The sequence below is a fragment of the Phyllopteryx taeniolatus genome, chromosome 18, assembly GCF_024500385.1.
Source record: "Phyllopteryx taeniolatus isolate TA_2022b chromosome 18, UOR_Ptae_1.2, whole genome shotgun sequence".
Taxonomy (NCBI): Eukaryota; Metazoa; Chordata; class Actinopteri; order Syngnathiformes; family Syngnathidae; genus Phyllopteryx; species Phyllopteryx taeniolatus.
In genome coordinates, this window is record NC_084519.1 from 12,904,282 (window position 1) to 12,923,743 (window position 19,462).

Genomic DNA, 19,462 nt, shown 5'->3' on the forward strand with positions numbered 1-19,462 from the left:
ACACCTGCTTACAAAGTTATTTCAGCCAATCAGAAGCCTGAAGAAAGTCATTTGTGAAAAGAGTGCAACTTAAAATATTGTAGCAGGAAATTGAGAAAGAGGGAGGACCGAGTGGAGATAAAACACCAGTTATGTTTGTTTCTTACAAAGTTCACAGGTCAATGTGAGCTGCTGTATGTTTCATGATTAAATTCAATATACTAAATGTGTTGATCTCACCTGGCTGCCAAAGGGACTCTCGTGGTGGTTGTTGCCGTTGGCGATGTCGCACACGCAGTAATGGCCGAGCGAGGGAGGCCGGAAGGTGTGGCCGCCGTCGCAGTGGATCTCCGGCACGATGCCGCAGCCGAAGGTGAAGGAGGCCAGCGAGTGGTAGTGCGTGAGGAGGACCACGGCGTGGATGAGCTCCGCCAGGGACCAGCTGTGCTCCTCGGTCTTTAGGAGACCCTTGAAGAATAAGAAGCGGAGTTTGTCAGCTCACTCGGTCGACCTCTATTACGGCATGATCTCGGCTGTTACTCAACGCCAGTTTCTCACCTCGATGTGCTCCTTGGTGAGCAGCCAGGGTCGGTGGGCCAGGATTTTATTGAGCTCGCCCAGCTGCTGCAGCTTTCGCGGGGCTCCGTCCAGCCCGTTGAGCCACTTGGGGTCCCCTCCCACCTGCAGGAAGTCGTTGACGTGCAGGTTGACCAGATAGGAGCACTGGTGTCGAGCTGCCGCCTTGACGCAAAATACGCTACGACCGTCAGACACGTCACATTCGAAACAGGAGGTAAAAAATGTCGCTTGGGGTCGTACCATGATGCCGATGTAGTGGCGGTAGTGCAGCGACAGTGGCCCGTCCATCTGCAGCAAGTAGTGCTGCGTGCGCAGGAAGCTCTCCAGGTACTGCGGGTGGAAGCCCATCACCAGGGAGATGTTGTCCAGGCGGCCGAGGGCGGCGAACGCATCCTCAAATATCGATTGTGTCCTGGTGTCCACTTTACTGACTTGAAGAATCTAGGACGGAAAAACATGACATAAAAAACCGAGCCCTGGGAAGTAGATTTTTTGGGGAACATTATTGGCAGGATTACGGGCATGGCCGTACCTCTTTTTCAGGGATAAATCTACTTGGCCCGTTGCCCAGGGGTCTTGGGATACGCACTCCCAGATCCTGCAAGACAAGTAAAAGGGCAAATGACAGTTAAAACTTTTTCATGATAATGTCAAATGGAAATTATCTTTCAGAGCAGGGGTGTCAAACTCATTTTTGCTGCAGGCCACATCGTAGTTATGGTTTCCCTCGGAGGGCCGTCATGAGCGCGAACACATATACAATAAATGTACAATTGCCTCATGTTATTACATATATAAAAAATCGATGAATGACTATATTTGAAACCAGAAGCCAGTAAAAAGTTGTTAATTCAGTTTATTTTGAAATGGGGATTGGTAACAAAAATGTTTGCAATCAAGACGATTTGCAGTCTTGTTATTTTAGCAAGAAACATGACGCTGACGCACTTGATTTGCTTTCGCGGGCCACATAAATTGATGTGGCGGGTCAGATGTGGCCCCCGGGCCTTGAGTTTGACACCTGTGTTTTCATAGCAACAAAAATCAATTATTACTTTGTCAGCTTGTTTGACACAATTGGACAACAGCAAGGCATTTTTAAAACCTTCTAAATAAGCGCCGAGTGTCCTTTTTAAGCATAATAAAAGGCCTTTATGCTGAAAAGTCACTTTTTAAAGGACAGCGTCGAGAAAACAAGATCATTCTACAGCAAAACAATGCATATAGCAGGTATAGTTACGTGTAATTTCTAAAGATAATTAAGGCATTCATGATGAAAAATCAGTTTATGAGGACAGCATCAGTAATCATGACACAGCAGTACCACAGTAGTTGTTACAGGTGACTTTTACGGCTTTTGTGATGAAATGTCAGCTTTTTTTAGGACAGCATCGGTAAACATGACGCATTTTATGGCAAAATAATGAACACGGCAGGCAGAGTAGTTGTCAAAAGTGTCACTGAGGCCCTGGTGATGAGATAGCAGTTTTTGAAGGCAGCGCCAAGAAACATGACTTAGCTCGGCGATTTTAAAAGGGACATTTGATGAAGTGTCATTTTAAGGATAATGAAGTCACTGGTGATGAAAAAAAAAAAATCTGTTATTGAGGATGGAATCAGTCGACAGGGCGCGTTTCATGGCAATATAATGCATACAGCAATACGGCCGATGTTAAAAGGGATGTCAACGAGCGTGAAAGGAAAAGAAAGTGACTTAAGTTTGGTTCAGCCCCCCCCCCCCACCTTCATGTCTGGACATGTCCACTCAGCAGGCTGAGATGAATCAGCTGACCAACCAATGACTTCATTCTTTAGTGATTCTCGAAATAGTAATAACTCATAAAAGTGACAATGAAAAATGGAGGAGGGGGTGGGGGGTGTCCTTCAAAACGTTAGAGCCCCCCGCCCCACAAGGGGGAGAAAAAAAAAAAAAAAAAAAAACTTGACAGACAAACAAGTCCGGACAAAAGACTGCACTGCAGAGCTCATTCAGTCGATGGAAAAACTGTCGCCTGAGAGCATAACTCCATTGACATCGTTGAAAAACACAAACAAAGGCTCGAATGCAACATTTTTTTGTAGGCGGCACTGATGTAAAAACGTAGTGTTGTTGTTGTTGTTGTTTTTTTTACCTTTTTGGCGAGGCGTTCACAATGGGCACATATCTTAAACAAGTGTGTCACGGCGAGCGAACAATTCTCCACGTTCTCCGAGCTCGACACCGCGTGCCTCATGTCTCGTCCTCCCCGCACTCCGCTGCTTTTGGAACGACTACGAACCAACCCGCTCCTCCGTTCTTTGTTCCCCGGGAGGCTGCAGCGCTCCGCTCTGGTCAGCTGTTGCGGGCCCGACAAGCGGCGAAGTCAGTCCGGCTGCCCCATTTGCTGCTCCCCCTCCGCTCATACATTCGGTAAATAAGCCGAGGCTCGCTTGAGTGACGCGGGAGTCTGCCAATTGCGAGGCGAAAAGACGCTGCCGTCGGCCAATGGGGACGAGCGAGAGGCGGAGGGGGGCGGAGCTAAGAGCGAGGAAAAAGGAAGGAGGGGGGCGAAACGTGAGCGGAAAGGACAAGCCCCCTTTGCTTGAAGAAAACATCATCACGTCTTCTCTCTGTGCTTCTTTTGTTCGCTCGTGATTGAATTGACTGTCCCTTTTTTTTTTGTATGCTAAGTATCTGTCGCTGTTCATTAAAGGTGATGATGCAGGCTGATCATTATCCAAATTAATAATCAAGGTAAATCAATCAGCGTGTCATTTGTTCTTTCCGTTTTCAAACGCAATCCAAAAGGGACTGAATATTTGGCTATTTTTAATCAAACACTAAAAAACGAACACATACGTGATTTTTCAAACTGTGCGACCTCAGTTCACGAACAGTTTGGTTTACAAACAACATTTTCAATGGCTATATAGTACAAATAGTAGGCACAGTAGATGTTAAAAGTCACTTTTTTAAGATCTTTTATGCAAGGAGGAAGTAATTTTTTTTACATACAGATTTGTATCTTTTTTTCCCCCTCAATTTACCCCGGCTATGCCTTCCAAGAGTGAAAAGTGCATTCAACGTATCACACAGAAGTCAAGAGCTGTCAAAATTAATCGATTAATCGACAAAAAAAAAAAAATCGATCATCAAATTCATTGACAACTATTTTGATTATGATTAATCGTATAGCTTAAAATTGTCTCAATCCTCTGATTTGGACAATCTCAATAATTATCTTTTTTGTTTGTTCAATTGAAATAAGACATTTGCAAATATCTGCATTTAATTTGGAAAAATATGATGATTTTTCCCTTTTATCCATTTCCATGTATTTGGAGCCGTAGTATGACTAACTTGCAATTGACATGTAGTTGAACCTGAAGCAGCCTCAGAAGTTTGTATCAAACTGTTGGCCCTTCGCATTAATCAATACCTAAGAAGTGAGCTCTCAGTTTCAAAGTTTGGTAAGTTTAACATCACTCCCTCTTGTGCGATATGGCTCAATTGTTTGTTTGGTTTTGTTTAATCATTAAACAATACCAAATAAACAGCAACAATGTTAATAAATTCATCGAAAAAAAGATTTTGTAATAAACTTTGATGCAGAATAAATTTTCATCCAATTATTTAATTACTCGATGGAATAATCGATAGGATAATGGATTCTAAAAATATTTGATAGTCAGTACCATTTTACTGTATTTCCCGTTACGCTCAACGTTAACGTCTGCATTACTGCCATCTAGGGGTAATTACAGCACACAGCACTTATTTAAACAAAAAGTTCCCGTCCGGCATTTACATATCGACGCAGCACATCAGCTGGGGACGCCGCGATCTGCGGGCCCAACCGTCTGCCCCTCAACAGGCAAAGGGGACTTGGTTCTGGGGCCGGAACAGATTAATTCTATTTCCATTCATTTTAATGGGAAAATATGATTCAGTTCGTGAACAGTCTCAGAACGAATGAAGTTTGTGATGTGAGGTTCCACCGTATTTCAATTTAAGGCTCAGTTTAAAACTTGAAAATGAGAAAATATGCCACAGGACTAAATTAGATTTTAATATTCAATTGATCGGGTTTAGATGATCCGGAAGTTAGCTAACAAGCATTAGTAAATATACTTTAGCTTGTTAGCCAGCGCCGCCACAATCAGTCAGGGCCGTTATCTATCAGTCAGTCATATTATAAACGTTTCTGAAGTCTTATCGTAATCGGCTTCATGCACTACGCTTGACACGGAAGATATGCTTCCCCTCCCCCCACCACATGTAAACTAGGTGACCTGGGGCAAATCACTTCAGCAACATAGTTATGGTCTTTCTTCTTTCAATCTTTGTGCAATGATACGTGAGGAACTATGCTGACTTGATTGTGGCGGCTAACCAGCGAACATATCTTTACTAATGCTCGCTACCAAAGCTAGAGGTCACCTAAAGAGGACAGCCCATTTTGCAATTTGGTACTTTTTAATCTGAACCTAAAATAATTCGCCTTTTTTTTTTTTTCGTTTTCTGTGCGGAATTTCAAATAACACATTTTTGATTTTCGATTACCAATTGAAAATGGAAAAATGGGACAAACAGATTAAAGTCGGCTGCTGATGTCATTTGCACATTTTTAAAAGACACTAGTCACTCTGTAACCTTAATGCATGTTCCTGTGATGAATTAAGACCATAATCTCATCTGAAAAGACAACAAGGACTGCAGGCCCTTGAACATGGGATCTCATAGGTGCAGCCTCTCAGACCACAGATAATAATGTCATCCTCCCACTAATCAAGCCGGCTGAAGGCCTCCCTTCAGAGCCGCAGGACAGGAGAGGAGCGGGGAGGGGAGTAAAGATAAGGAGGACGGCTCTTATGGCTTTGTTTATCCCAGCCTGACAATAACACGTTCACTGGCGCACCGCATTACAAGTTTATCGCACCGGCAGGAGGTCAGTTATTACGCCCGATGCGTCTAAGAAGTGGCGCGCCGTGCTTTTGGTACCTGAGACTTTAGTGGCCACTTGCCCGACTGAATCCACTTTTTAATCCCACCACTATCACGTCACAATTATAGAAACCGTCAATACTAATCTGAGCATCTTTTTTTGTTCTTCTTTGCAACAACAACTTATACCAAGCTAAATCTGGTATAATGCGCAGAGCCAAAAAGTCCCCCCCCCCCCTCACTTGTGCACTTTGATCAAGAGCCTGTCCAGCCAGTTTGGCAGCCGACTGCACGGCTAGCTACATCGCACAGTATTCAGCAGGTTCATTGTGTGGTTCGAGCCAGCCTCCCTCGCCCACCCTTCTCCCACCTCGGGACCCCTCCTGTTGCCGTGGGCAGGGTGGGGTGCGGGGCAGAGAGGTAAACATGTTCCCAGGGGCTGGAGTCAGCACTCCCGTGGCTCAGCAAAAGCTGCAGAAGAGAGGCCGGTCAGCGTTACGACACACCAGACCCCCTTTCACATAAAAGTGCTTATAGGCTCGGGGGGTGGGGGGGGGCTCCGGCTTCGCGGGCGCTATTGTCACTGTGCACGCACTGATGATTCCGCTGGGTGAGACTGTTATTTCAGTGCTTTTGGACTCATAGACTTCTTCCCACTGAGGCTGAGATGACACCTTCAGCTCGAACGGGCCGGTTGCTTGCTCACTAGCCACACGCAAAGAAGATGATGTAAACAAGCCGCACAAAAAAGAAGGTTGCACGATGGACAAATTTAACCATGCATGTAGGTTTGCATTTCGGGCTGGCGCGGCCGCTTTAGAGCGCCTTGTTGTTGGCCGTGAGTGCGCGCACGTCACACGGGGAAAGGGGAATAGCGAGGAGTAGGGAATTTTGGGGTATATTTAGAGTATAAACTATTAATATAGGGAATTATTCTTAAAATAAAATAAGATAGGCTTCCATTACTCATGCTACTCATCGCTATTCACAGGGATGAGGGATCAAACCCCGAAGCGAATAACGAAAACTTGCGAGGGTTCACTGTCACACATCCAGACAAACACGAAAGGAAAATTTGGTGTCTAAGATGAAAGATTTTGAATTGTGGGAGATAGCAGAGAGCACAGATTCGAATTAGGGACCTCTCAGGTGCGGGGCAGACATGCTACTCACAAGTGCTCCGTGCTGTCAACAGTAAAACATAAAAACGATAAAACACTCAGTCTAATGATGAAAGCACAATGCGAATGTCAGTCAGATCACTGAGTTGCCAACAAATCTTCATTTTTAACATTCTTAAGTCTTTTTGTCGTGGTGCAAACTAGTCTATCGCGGACCGTTTGTAGCCTCCAAACCTCGTCTGAATCGTCGCAACGGTGGACCTCCTGTAGGAAAACCTCAGGTTGTTTTTTTTGTGTTTGTTTGTTTTTTTTCCCACTGTATATCAACTAGTGCCAATATGCAAAGACGATCTTCACATAAAACAGGCCAGACAATGCAGTAACTGCAGTTACAGTAGTCCCTTGCTATATCGCGGTTCACCTAGCGCAGATGTTTCTGTTGAACATATTTTTTTTGTCTGTTGAAATGCGATTACAGTGCGTTTAAAAAGTATGTTTAAATACAATTAAGTTTAAAGGCCTAAACTATATTCAAAAATGAACAGAACGGAGGAGTATTGTACAGGTATTCGAACACCATCGACAAGCAGAGGTCATAGGCCGCACACGGCTTACGGCTGAAAGAGGCTATTGTCCGTTAGTAGAGGTCAAAGAAGCAAAGTTTTACAGTGCACCATGTCTTGAATGGTACTGTTTAAACAAGGCGATCCAAAGTTCAAACATTGCACCTGCTCAGACACATGATGTTGTTTGACATGAAAATCTGCAGTGATGCCAGCTTACAGATGTGATGAATGGTCATCATAAAGAGGTCGGAAGGGCATTATAAAAGATGTTATACTTAAAGTAGAACTTTTGTTGCACCCATGCTCTCCCTACAGTTACAAAGCGTACTTTAATGAATGAAAGTGTTCAACACAGCATGTTTTAAAGTAAAACATTACTTAGTCAGTTTGATCAAGCTAACTTTAACAACATTAGAGAGGCGTCCTGGCTGGTCCATCGCCATTTTTGAAGCCAATACGCTAACGTAATTTTGAGGCACTGTAGCTTTAAACGTTAAAAAAAGGCATATGACTCTAGAGCGTCATATTAATCATTTATATGCGAGTGCCATTTTAAGGCTGTCATAGTCGAGCCTCTGTCAACAATGCACAATGAAATAGCTAAGTAGTCAATAAAAATGATGTACTAGGCACCACACAAGGGACAGCACAAACGCACACAAAAACGTGCGCGCACACACATGCACACACAAATGAGAGGATGCAGCTTGTTGTTGTTGCAGAGGATGAACTGAAAAATGTCATTTGTTACGAGCCACACCGTCCGACAATTTAAAATACAGCACAGAAAGAGAGTAATGTATTCCTGTTGACATGGTTTTACAATCTTTATGCCAAAAAAGAAGGCACTTGCACTGTTTGGATAAAGTTATGAGTATCGAAATTGCATTTCGTTGTAGTAGTGTACAGTTTCAGTTCCAGATTTTTTTGTTGCATAGCATCATCCTCTAACAAGGTGTGAAAAGCTTCATTTTACACCTGACATCTGTATTTAGGTGATGCAATTATAACAACGATTAACAACGGCCTTGAACCAACTGGAAGGATGACTTGAGTATAAGTCAGTAATAAGAAAAACAAAAGTGAAGACTGTGCCAAACTCCAAAACTCTGCACGTGTCTTGCCTTTTGTTTTCTCCAACAGTGGGAATCATGCAGCACTTTTTTTTTTTTTTTCCCTTTTTCCTTTCGCTGGGATGTTCAACAAGTGGCGAAGTCCACCAGACCAGTTCAAACCTGACCTATGGGTGCAGAGAAGAGGAAGCAGAAAAACTCTTGAAATCCGACACAAGCCTAGCAACAGGCGTCTACCAATCGCAGGGCAGGACAACAGTGAGAGGAGCCAATCTTCTTCTCCTCTCTCTCTCTCTCTCTCTCTCTCTCTCTGAGAGAAAAAAAACCCCAGGAAAACAAAGTTCCGCGGAGGTATGAAGTTCACTGCGCAGTCTAATCGGGTTTGTGTTTCATAGACAGTCATTCAGTTTAGCGGAGAATTTGTCTAACAGGGCTACACAAATGTTCACCAGCCAACTGCACGGATGGTTCTGTTCACTCTTGGGGAAAAAAAAACAACAGGATACTTGTTTTCATGTGTAAACACTTGGAAAACCGGCATAAACACTTCTTTATGCGCTCCACATGTGCATGTAAACTTTTAACAAAGAGAAAAAGGTCCACGTTCAGAGGGTTATCTCCTTCATACAGCACTAAAGTGATCTCTTCAACCCGCACAAATAATTTAACTATTACGTGTCCTCACCGGCAGGCCTCAACATGCACTCCCTGCTACCTCAAGTCGCACTATAGTAACCTGCACCGCAAAGTGACGCTAGACTGTTTTTATCCAAAAACTTTAGATTACAACAAATAGTTTAAAACAGGTGGAAGTTTTTACCCTTTGAGTCTGTTTGCTTTAAAAAGTGTCACAAGGACGTCACTTTTAAAAACGTTAGGAGGGAAGTCTATTTTCAGATTTCATACTGTCTGCCGACATCAGGCAGAGAGGGCCCCAAACTAGCTTGAGTTATAAACAGTTGGTGTTCCCACAGAGTAGAGAAAATATTTGTGAGTATTGTAGTTTGCTCTTTTTGTATGTGTCACTGCTCCATGTGTTAGTTGTTTCAAGATTTATAATTACCAGAAAAGCTGTCCTAATTTTTGTTAGCCCATCTATGGCGTTGCACATTCTATGTAAGCATTAAGTCAGCAGACTTGGGTTAGACAAAATTGCATGGTTTGGGTGAACATTTTGGTATTTAAAAAATATGTATATAATAATACTTATATGTTGAATTCTTTTTGTTTCATGCATCATTTTTACAGTAAACTTTAACCGGGAGTGAAAAACAGCTTGAAACAAGCACACTTTGCCTTTTATTTGGAGTGCTGTGCAAAAGAGAGTGACACCAGGCAGGAAGGAATACTTTATCAAGTAAGTATAATAAGTTTAAATGTGTTTTAAGCATGTGGGAGGGGTCGGGGTGATTCAGGATCAGAGGTTTAGGGGTGCTATCAAAAGTGAAGCTATGTTGACTAACAAATCCACAATCCTGTTAAATGGCTATGCGTGGGAATTCACGAATGGATTATGTTGCCATTTAGGCCCTTTTCCCCCCCTCAGCCTTTCTTTCTATGATCAATGTGTTTTCTGGCATGCTATCAGAGCACAGCGGTCTCGCCAAGCGCCGACTTTCCTGAGCGGAGAGGCGTGGACCCCCCCCTCCTCGATCCTCCCCCAAATTCTCTCCACACTCAGACCGGTGGACCAGTGTGCTGCAACACAGGGACGAAGCGGCGTTCCCTAGTTTCCACTAAACACAGAGGAATTTCAGAGACATCAGGGCAACCTGCTGGTGGCTTTATTCCGACAGATGTGAACTTGCTTATCGTCAATTTCCTAAATAATCGAAACATACAGAGCACTACAATCGAGGGGAGGAAGGCGTTGGCCAACAAACTCGATGTGCACGTGAGGAAAAGCGAGTTCCCGGGGATGTTATTCTAACAAAGGGAGGGTAGCTGTCACAATATAGCAGGCTGCCAGAGGGGGGAAAAAAATTCCTATAGACAAACACAATGGATCAAACCACCCTTCCTAACTTTAGAAGTGACACAGATTCATGGGAAACAACTCCTTTGGAAAGTTGATCGATTTCAGCCACACAAGAGATAAGGGAGAAATTCCTGCAACTCTTGCAGCTACGACACGAACTGTATGCCGAGCTTATCTCTTAGTCCGTCCAAAACACGAGGCTGACAAAGCTGACCTTATATCAGCGAAGGGTCTAGCGCCAGCCCAAAGAAAACACAGCGTCAGTTTGACACTAGTGTGCAACTCCTGGAATGAGCAGCTGTTTTTTCCCCTCTCTGCTGACTGTTCAAAAATGACTCATCTCAGTGTTGTTGATCAGCCTACAGAGGTTGCAAAAGTACTTACACTCTGTACTTAAGTAGAATTACAAATACTAGTATAAAGTATTGGTTTGACTCTTGTACTTCAGTAAAAAAAAAAAATTATTAAATAAATACATTTTAAAAAGTCATCTCTGAAATGTACTGAAGTGCAGAAGTGAAAAATATTTTTTTGCTGTCAATTATATATAATACCAGTTTTGATAAATTTACACAGCGAAAAAACAAACAAAGCAGTTTTGCTCTTTAATTAAATCCCACGGTGCAAGATCTCAACATGTCTATGTCTTTTTTACATTGTGTTGTCATCCGCAGAGATTGAAAAAAAGTAACAAGCCTATTTTGACAAAGTAACGTTTCCAAAAATACAGAGTAAAAGAAAAACGTCATCACAAAAATCAGATACCTGAAACAAAAATCTACTGTACTTAGTTACAACCCGAATTCCAATTAATTTGGGACGTTGTGTTAAACAAATAAAAACAGTATACAATGATTTTCAAATCATGTTCAACCTATATTTAATTGAATACACTACAAAGACAATATATTTAATGTTCAAACTGATAAACTTTATTTTTTTTAGCAAATAATCATTAACTTAGAATTTTATGGCTGCAACACGTTCCAAAAACACTGGGACAGGGTCATGTTTACCACTGTGTTACATCGCCTTTTCTTTTAACAACATTCAGTAAACGTTTGGGAACTGAGGACACTAATTGTTGAAGCTTTGTTGGTGGAATTCTTTCCCATTCTTGCTTGTTGTACAGCTTCAGCTCTTCAACAGTCCGGGGTCTCCGTTGTCATATGTTACTCTTCATAATGCGCCACACATTTTCAATGAGAGACAGTCTGGACTGCAGGCAGGCCAGTCTAGTACCTGCACTCTTTTACTACAAAGCCACGCTGTTGTAACATATGCAGAATGTGGTTTGGCATTGTCTTGCTGAAATAAGCAGGGGCGTCCATGAAAAAGACGTTGCTTGGATGGCAGCATATGTTTCTCTCCAAAACCTGGATGTACCTTTCAGCATTAATGGTGCCTTCACAGATGTGGAAGTTACCCATGCCATTGCCACTAACACAGCCCCATACCATCACAGATGCTGGCTTTTGAACTTTGCGTCCATAACAGTCCGGATGGTTCTTTTCCTCTTTGGCCCGGAGGACACGATGTCCACAATTTCCAAAAACAATTTGAAATGCGGACTCGTCGGACCACAGAACACTTTTCCACTTTGTGTCAGTCCATCTTAGAGGAGCTCGGGCCCAGAGAAGCCGGCAGCGTTTCTGGGTGTTGTTGATAAATGGCTTTTGCTTTGCATAGTAGAGTTTCAAGTTGCACTTACGGATGTAGCGCCAAACTGTATTTACCGAGATTGGTTTTCTGAAGTGTTCCTGAGCCCATGTAGTGATATCCTTTACATAATTATGTCGGTTTTTGATGCCATGCTGCCTGAGGGATCGAAGGTCACGGACATTCAATGTTGGTTTTCGGCCTTGCCGCTTACATGCAGTGATTTCTCCAGATTCTCTGAACCTTTTGATGATGACCGTAGAGGGTGAAATCCCTAAATTCCTTGCAATTGTATGTTGAGGAACATTGTCCTTTAACTGTTCGACTATTTTCTCACGCACTTGTTCACAAAGAGGTAAACCTCGCCGCATCTTTTCTTGTGAATGACTGACCAATTCAGGGAAGCTCCTTTTATACCCAATCATGGCACCCACCTGTTCCCAATTAGCCTGTTCACCTGTGGGATGTTCCAAACAGGTGTTTGATGAGCATTCCTCAACTTTCTCAGTCTTTTTTGCCACCTGTCCCAGCTTTTTTGGAACGTGTTGCAGCCATAAAATTCTAAGATAATGATTATTTGCTAAAAACAATAAAGTTTATCAGTTTGAACATTAAATATCTCGTCTTTGTAGTGTATTCAATTAAATATAGGTTGAACATGATTTGCAAATAATTGTATTCTGTTTTTATTTATGTTTAACACAACGTCCCAACTTTATTGGAATTGGCGTTGTACTACATGCCACTGTCAGCATTTCTCCATGTAAAACCCCCCACACAAAAAGGCTGTGATCCTAAACTGTTATTCTCTGTCAACAGCATGACTCATTCATCCACCCAACTGGTCATCAAAATGTGAACAGTCCTAAAAAAACTCAACAGGCTGTATTTTTATCATATACTGTAAGCAAAGGAGACAGTCTTTATGTAACAGAAGAGGTGACATTCCTTGGGGCGCTGATCCAGAATGAAGTGCACCGGCTTAGACCGCAGACCACAACAGACAATGATAAAGTCTGATGTAACCCATCAGGAAAGATTAGAAGCCATCATGTTTATACCTCCTATATTCTCCATGTGTGTGTCACCTTCAACTGGATGACCACTTAGAAAAAAAACAAATAGCCAAAGAAATGACTAATTTGATCTGGTTTGGGCATTTGGTTTTACACTTCAAAATATTGCTTCGGAGGCTGGTGGGGAAAATGAGAAAACCATACCGCTTTGAACGCATCAATCAGACACAAACATGCTAACCAACAACAACAAAAACAACAGTGGAGAAAGAGGGTCTCTAAGTTTAGGCCCCCATAAGAAGGAGACTGGGCAGCCAGAAAAGGGACTGTGAAGTTTCAGGTATCAGGAATCTGAGCGAACAGCAGTTGTTTACGGCACACTTTTTAGCACGAGCTCGGCACTCTTACTAGTAAAGCACCAAGTATTAGAAATAGTCGCTGGTAGCAATAATACATGAAACGACCCATATCATCTGGTACAGTGGAAACTCAGTTTTCACATATACTTTAGCTTTGAATATTGAATATTGAGTTTTTGACAATTTTTCTGGTCTGAAGTTTGACCCAATTTTCGTATAACTGCTTGGTTTTTGGTACAAAAAAAACCAAACAAAAAACGTGTGAATCACTCTTTCATTTCTCAGAATTGATGCACATTCATCAGTTTTGTGAGGTTCGATTTTCGTCAAACTTGTGACAGTGACTGGAACAGATTAATCATAAAAACAGAGGTTCTACTGTACTAGCAATAGTACACAAGAGTGGAGTCTGACTCAAGAGTTGGGGTATAAAAACACTAAATAGCATTACTCTCAGTCCAAATTCAGCATTATCTGTGCAGAATGTTTGACACAGCTCTTGTAATAAATCTTATTACCAAACAAAGTGATTGATTAAAGTTAACAAAAGGGATCTGACTGCCTACTTTAAAAAAAAATGTTTTTTTTTTTTTTACTTTTAGTGGTAGTGTATGGGCAAGAGGAAGCGATCTGGCCTAATCGCTGCCCTCAGTGTCTGATTCCTTCATTAAAAGGCAATGAGCTTCAGTGCTGAATGATAGCAGGATAAACGTTCAGACAGGACCTCAATGGAGCGTGACGTCAGGCGGCAGCCCATTAATGTTTAATCGTTTATGAAATGCGATTAGGTGGCAACTTGATCACCTCTACCTCTGTCCTCTTCGCCTGTTATTACAGACTCCTCATTTCCATTGATTGCGCCGGAGCTATCAATCATATTTGTACCATTTTAAATATTAATAACAACAACTTTGTCCTGAATAAAGCTGCATTTGTCATACCCCTGATGTTGCTATCGTCCTCCCGCATACATGTTTGCAGGCAAAAGCAGCTCTGCTCAGCATGTTATTGATGACTGTTACAGGGGATTTAGAAAATATGGGGCCAGCGTTCCATACTGGTAGTGTCCTGTGGTCAGTTTGTCCTACAACTAGAAGTCCTACTGGCACCACAATTAAGTTTGCACTATTCCTGCACTTGAATATATCAATCCGGCCAACTGAATATGATGCAATGGCTGTCAAAGAACCTTCTAATATCATGCTATGATACAAACAATTTGCCCACCCCTGTTTGAGAGCTGCCTACTAGCTTCGAGGTACCACTGTAGCACACCAATACACATGGCTGACTTCGCTTTTCTTCTTTTCTGGTGACCCACTGAGCAGTCAAGACGGCGTCCACAGTGAAGGCCGTGGCAAAGCCCCCAGCAGTCTGCATGTGTGGAAACAACGGGGCACGACAAGTAGAAACATACACGGGGTGCAGACACAATGCCGCAATCTGCAGAGAGAGCGTCTGGCGACTTCCTCAAAAACCAAAACACGAGCGCATGACATGCGATCACATGAGTGTGAACAAATGTAGAAAAAGTTGAGACACCATATCCGTGGGGGCCTGAAATATGTGAGTCACTCACATGTCTCACGTGTAAAATAGAGAATTCTTTTTAAATACAGTCAACATGCATTATAGCAGGGATGCTTTATGTTCCACGGACCCACCCGCAATAGGTGAAAATCTGTGGTATAGAGACAACATAAAAACACTTTTTTTATATATATATGTAGTTTTACCCCTCCCACACGACTTAGTTATAAACGTATTTTACCACACACAAAAATATATGCCTAAAATATATAGAAAATACTGTATGTATTGTAGTTTTTGTGTGCTAGATATGTGCCTGAAGAGGCGGGGCGTGGTGAGGTGGCATGTGACGTTGGAGAGTCTTCATGTGAGTGCCTGGGCGTGAGCTGTGGCCAACAGCAGCTCCTGAATATGTGCTCATTGAGTTTATCTTTTACTGCTCTGCTGACATTCAATAAACGTCTGAAAAGTGCGTCGGCAACTACAGTATGGCTCTCCTGTTCCACATGCCGGGGGATTACAACTATATATAAAAAAAAAAAGATTTTTTTTTTTTTTTTAAAAAGCTTAAAAAAAAAAAGATTTAGTGAAGGAGCACTGTGTATTTAAGTAGGATTTGACTAATACACAGTGGTCCTAACTCTTGTCTTTCTTTCAAGAAAAATAAGCATTTCAATAGGATTCATTTCAGTCAATGTATTACGGTTTATTTATAAACAGAGTCTTGACCTTTCAAAACTCCCAGTGGACCTCATAACCCTGGCAGCAGAGTGTGTGTCATGTGTCATGTGTCGTGTGACTGCGTGTGTGTGTCCTCTGTTAATGCCACAGGTAGTGTCAGACATGTTTGCACTGTGGTTAATCTGTTACAAACCAGCGGGACCAAGAAAAGGACAAGCCGACAGCTGAGCATCTTTTTTTCTTTTTTTTTGTGCCTTCCCCCAGTGGACTACTTTTTCTTTTTTACAAACGCTGAGTTGTAATGTACACATCTCATATGAGGCGAGGACAATAGACCTCACCATTATGTACATAAAGAACAAACGCAGGCAACAATGGAGGAACGGAATGTTCTTAAAGATGGTAACGGCGGTAGCACCGACGCTCGATAGACATCTGTCACGCCTCCGTTAAGGAACACGGCCATATCGTTTCAGCGCCTTATGCAGGGTAAACAAGCAGAGTGGTGAGGTCATTCTTTCACCTTTATACAAAAGTCACTTCGTTTAGTAGGATTGTAGGAAACATTTCATTTGTAGAACACTTCAATTCATACATTTGGTGGAACATGGGCCTAACAATGGGACAACTTTGAAATAATGGCTATTGAGAACATTTTCAGGGAAAAAAATAGAGGGGAAGTGAACCATATTTGGAAACTTAAAATTGAGCCAAAATGGATGCCAAGTGTCTTATTATAAGGCGTGTAAACACGAATGAGGAAGTCCACCGGCATTGATGTCACAGCTGAATAAAACGATGATGTGCAAATTTGATATACAATTTAAGCAATCTCAGCTAAATTGTCACTGAGTCAGTATCCTTCGGAAGTAACTGTGCAGATTTATTTGAAATGAGGAAGATAATCGAGTGGAATCTCCAAATGTTGAATGCCGCTAAAGTCATACAAATTGTAAGTTACATGAAAAAAAATATATACCAGATACCACAACAGAAAGTCACAAAGGGTTGGCAAAAAGGAGAAAATGATAAAGGTAATGATGATGATGAGATTCACTGTAAATACGCCCGTACGTCTTTGCAAATAAGACAGTGGAACCTCAAAATTCTAACTTAAAGTGTATAAATAATTGGGGGTACTTGGTTATACAGTATACCGTTGTTAACTTACTTCTACCCTTGTATGAAAGTTAAGAATGTTAAAAATCAATAAATCAAGTGAGTAAATGTAGTATTTTTCATTCGCTAAAGTTATTTTTACCCTTACAGAACAGTGAAGAATCTTAAGCGCAATGCAAAAAGTGCATAGTTTTATCTGTATTTCTTTTTTAAATTTTGTTAGTTTTATCCTCACATGAAAGTTAAGAATAAACATGCAAAGCATGAAGTACTGTAATTTAGTTTTATTGTAATGCAGTTAACTAATGTTTTAAACTTGTACGACAGTCAAGATGGTTAAAAAGCATGATGCACGAAGTACCGGTAACTATTTTAAAAAAAGTATTTTGTCTTGTTATACTGTGCTTAATTTATTTTTACAATTGAAAGAATATTAAAAAGAAAGCAATTTTACTTAAGTCTGAAAATGTTACTTAAAATACAGTACAGTTACTACAAGTTTTAAAATGTTTGCAGTGATAAATTGATAAATTTAATGCATATTATTTGTTAGAAATAATGATGATGCAACCTTAAGATTTGCCATATTTGTGAAGGCATTAGCCAAGCTACGTTGGTGGCGAATGTAAAAGAGGCATCCCCCTTGGCCGGTGATTATGTCACAGACAACGGGCGCGGGGAGTTAAAGAGGGCACGGGTGGCAAATGAAAAGACAGCGGGTGGAAAGAGTAATGAGAGACGAGTGATAAAAGGTGGGAGGATGGCAAGCGAGGATTATTTGAGCAGTGCGCACGGGGGGGAAAGCGCCTGCCGCCTTATCATGGATAAGTAAACAGCCAGCGCCGCCTCGAGTGACATCATTGTCCCAGAGAATCAATAACCAGCCACTTCCTGCGCAGCGGGAAAAATCAATGACTCTGTACACTAGATTACCTTTTTGGGCCCACTCACCTGAGAGGATGAACACATACACACACACACACACACAGTGCACACAAGTAATACAAAGCATATTGGTGAAGAGAAACAAACCCGCAGTGAAGTATTGGAGCGGTTCCGGCGCAGAGTCAGCTCATTATGGGATTAGTGTTTGGTGGGGCCCACTTCTTTAAGTGGGCTTTACTAAATCAGATTCCGACCAGTTTCTCACAAACCCTGGTAAACAAAACAGTGCGGCCCTGTACCAGTATCACAACTCACCCGACTAAAGCAGTGGTGGGGGAAAAAAAACTAAGTACAAATATCTCGTTAATGTACCTTTTTTTTTTTTTTTCCCCTCACGCAAGTTTCTATAAATTGGCTAAAATAGTGACCATAAATGAATGTCTTTGCTAGTCATTAAATGTGAGAGGAAACGGGCCATGAAAGGAAGGAGGAGAAGAGTGGATCGTCTCAGTTGAAGCATGTGACCCCTCAAACTCCACGTGAGGTATCCTGCGCTTGACAACAACACGCAACCGAGTCAAATTTGGATCAGACATGTGAAGGTCAATGAGCCAGGTACCAACAATGAAGCCTTTCACCATTAAAGAAAAACAAAAAACAAATCCATGTGATCATTATTAAATATTAATGTGGTTTGGATCCAAATACTGAAGGCTGACATGCACTTTTGTTCTGCTTTTGTTTTTGTTTTAAAAGAGCCTCTCATGCTGTCAAAAGTCATTTATTTTCATACTGCTTTTTCTTACTTCACCTATAGGTCAAAGGCATTATCATATACAGTATAAGTAAAAATTGCTAGTGTCGGGCCAAAACCTCCTATGTCCAAATTTGGTAAATTTCGTATGTTTTTACAAATCTATACTATTGGTCAGTTATTATTATGATTTTTTTTTTTTTTTACAGATTTAATAAGTTGACAATGGCTTGCGCTCTTTGACGGTGCAATTTTCAACAAACGTGAGGGGGGCGGGGGGTTCCTGAAAATTGAGGGGTTTGGAGATACGAAGATTCTCCTCGATGCCATCAAAATGTATATCTTGCTGCACCACAAAAAAAATGATGGGGTACGAGACTCAAATTCTTGAAACAGTCTACATGTAGTACAGTCTTAGACCAGCATTGGTATTTTTTTTTTTTTTTTTGTACTGTTTAACAGAAGCTTTTTAACTTACAGATATTTTTAAAACAAAAATGAAATTATTATTTTTATCCATTAATTTTCAAATGTACTGTTTTAAAAAAAAAAAAAATTTCAATTAGATGATTATTTCTTGATTAAGATGATAGTTATTTATTTTCATACCTGAAAAGAAAAAAATGAGTTGTAGTCGCTAACTATTGGTTTCTGGTCCCAAAGACAAATGGGGACAAGTGATCTAAAAACTTGTTGATGCGTGTATTAAATGCGTCGGCTCGCTGTCTCTTGTCTGTTGCTTACTGATGAGTCTGCCTTCAAAAAAGTGCCATGCGTGCACTTTTCAAGTGTCAGCAGGTCTTTGGCCTTTACCTTCACTCGCACACTGATCGTGCGTGAAACACTACGGCAAGGGGTGAATTCTCTACGGGCCACCCACAGGAAGGCTTCAGACAATACTCGGTTCCCCTAGAGGTACACGCGCAAACATCGACTTCAAAGATACACACAAAAACGGCTTACTTGAACGTGCACAGGAAGAAAGGCAAGTGCACAATTCCTCATGCACTTTGAAAAATATAACAAAGAACACCTCAGACACACGCAGCCAGTCTCAGACAGACAATGGACAGTGGAACTGTGCCATAAAGGAAAGCTGTTCTCCAGTCACTGGGCAACTGGGGCAGCAGATGGTCATCTTCCCTTCTACTAACATCAGCTGGGAGGTAGGCGAGGTGTCTCCATCTCTTTAGAAGACACCTTTCGCCAAATAAACGGCAGTGACTCAGCCATAACCCA

At 41.7% G+C, this 19,462-nt stretch overlaps 1 protein-coding gene across 3 annotated transcripts in view; it reads right to left on the minus strand.

The window, feature by feature from the left end:
• sesn1 (sestrin 1) overlaps positions 1 to 19,462 on the minus strand; it is a 58,234-nt gene that overhangs the window by 3,616 nt on the left and 35,156 nt on the right. For 2 of the 3 annotated variants that reach the window (XM_061753745.1, XM_061753742.1), the window contains 4 exons: positions 1,091 to 1,156; positions 799 to 999; positions 538 to 720; positions 220 to 447 (listed from right to left, as the gene is read on the minus strand). In XM_061753745.1, coding sequence (XP_061609729.1) covers positions 220 to 447; positions 538 to 720; positions 799 to 999; positions 1,091 to 1,156 — 678 coding nt within the window. Of the gene's footprint in view, positions 1 to 219; positions 448 to 537; positions 721 to 798; positions 1,000 to 1,090; positions 1,157 to 2,690; positions 2,969 to 19,462 lie in introns of those variants that run through there. The other variant, XM_061753744.1, reaches the window with a different exon arrangement.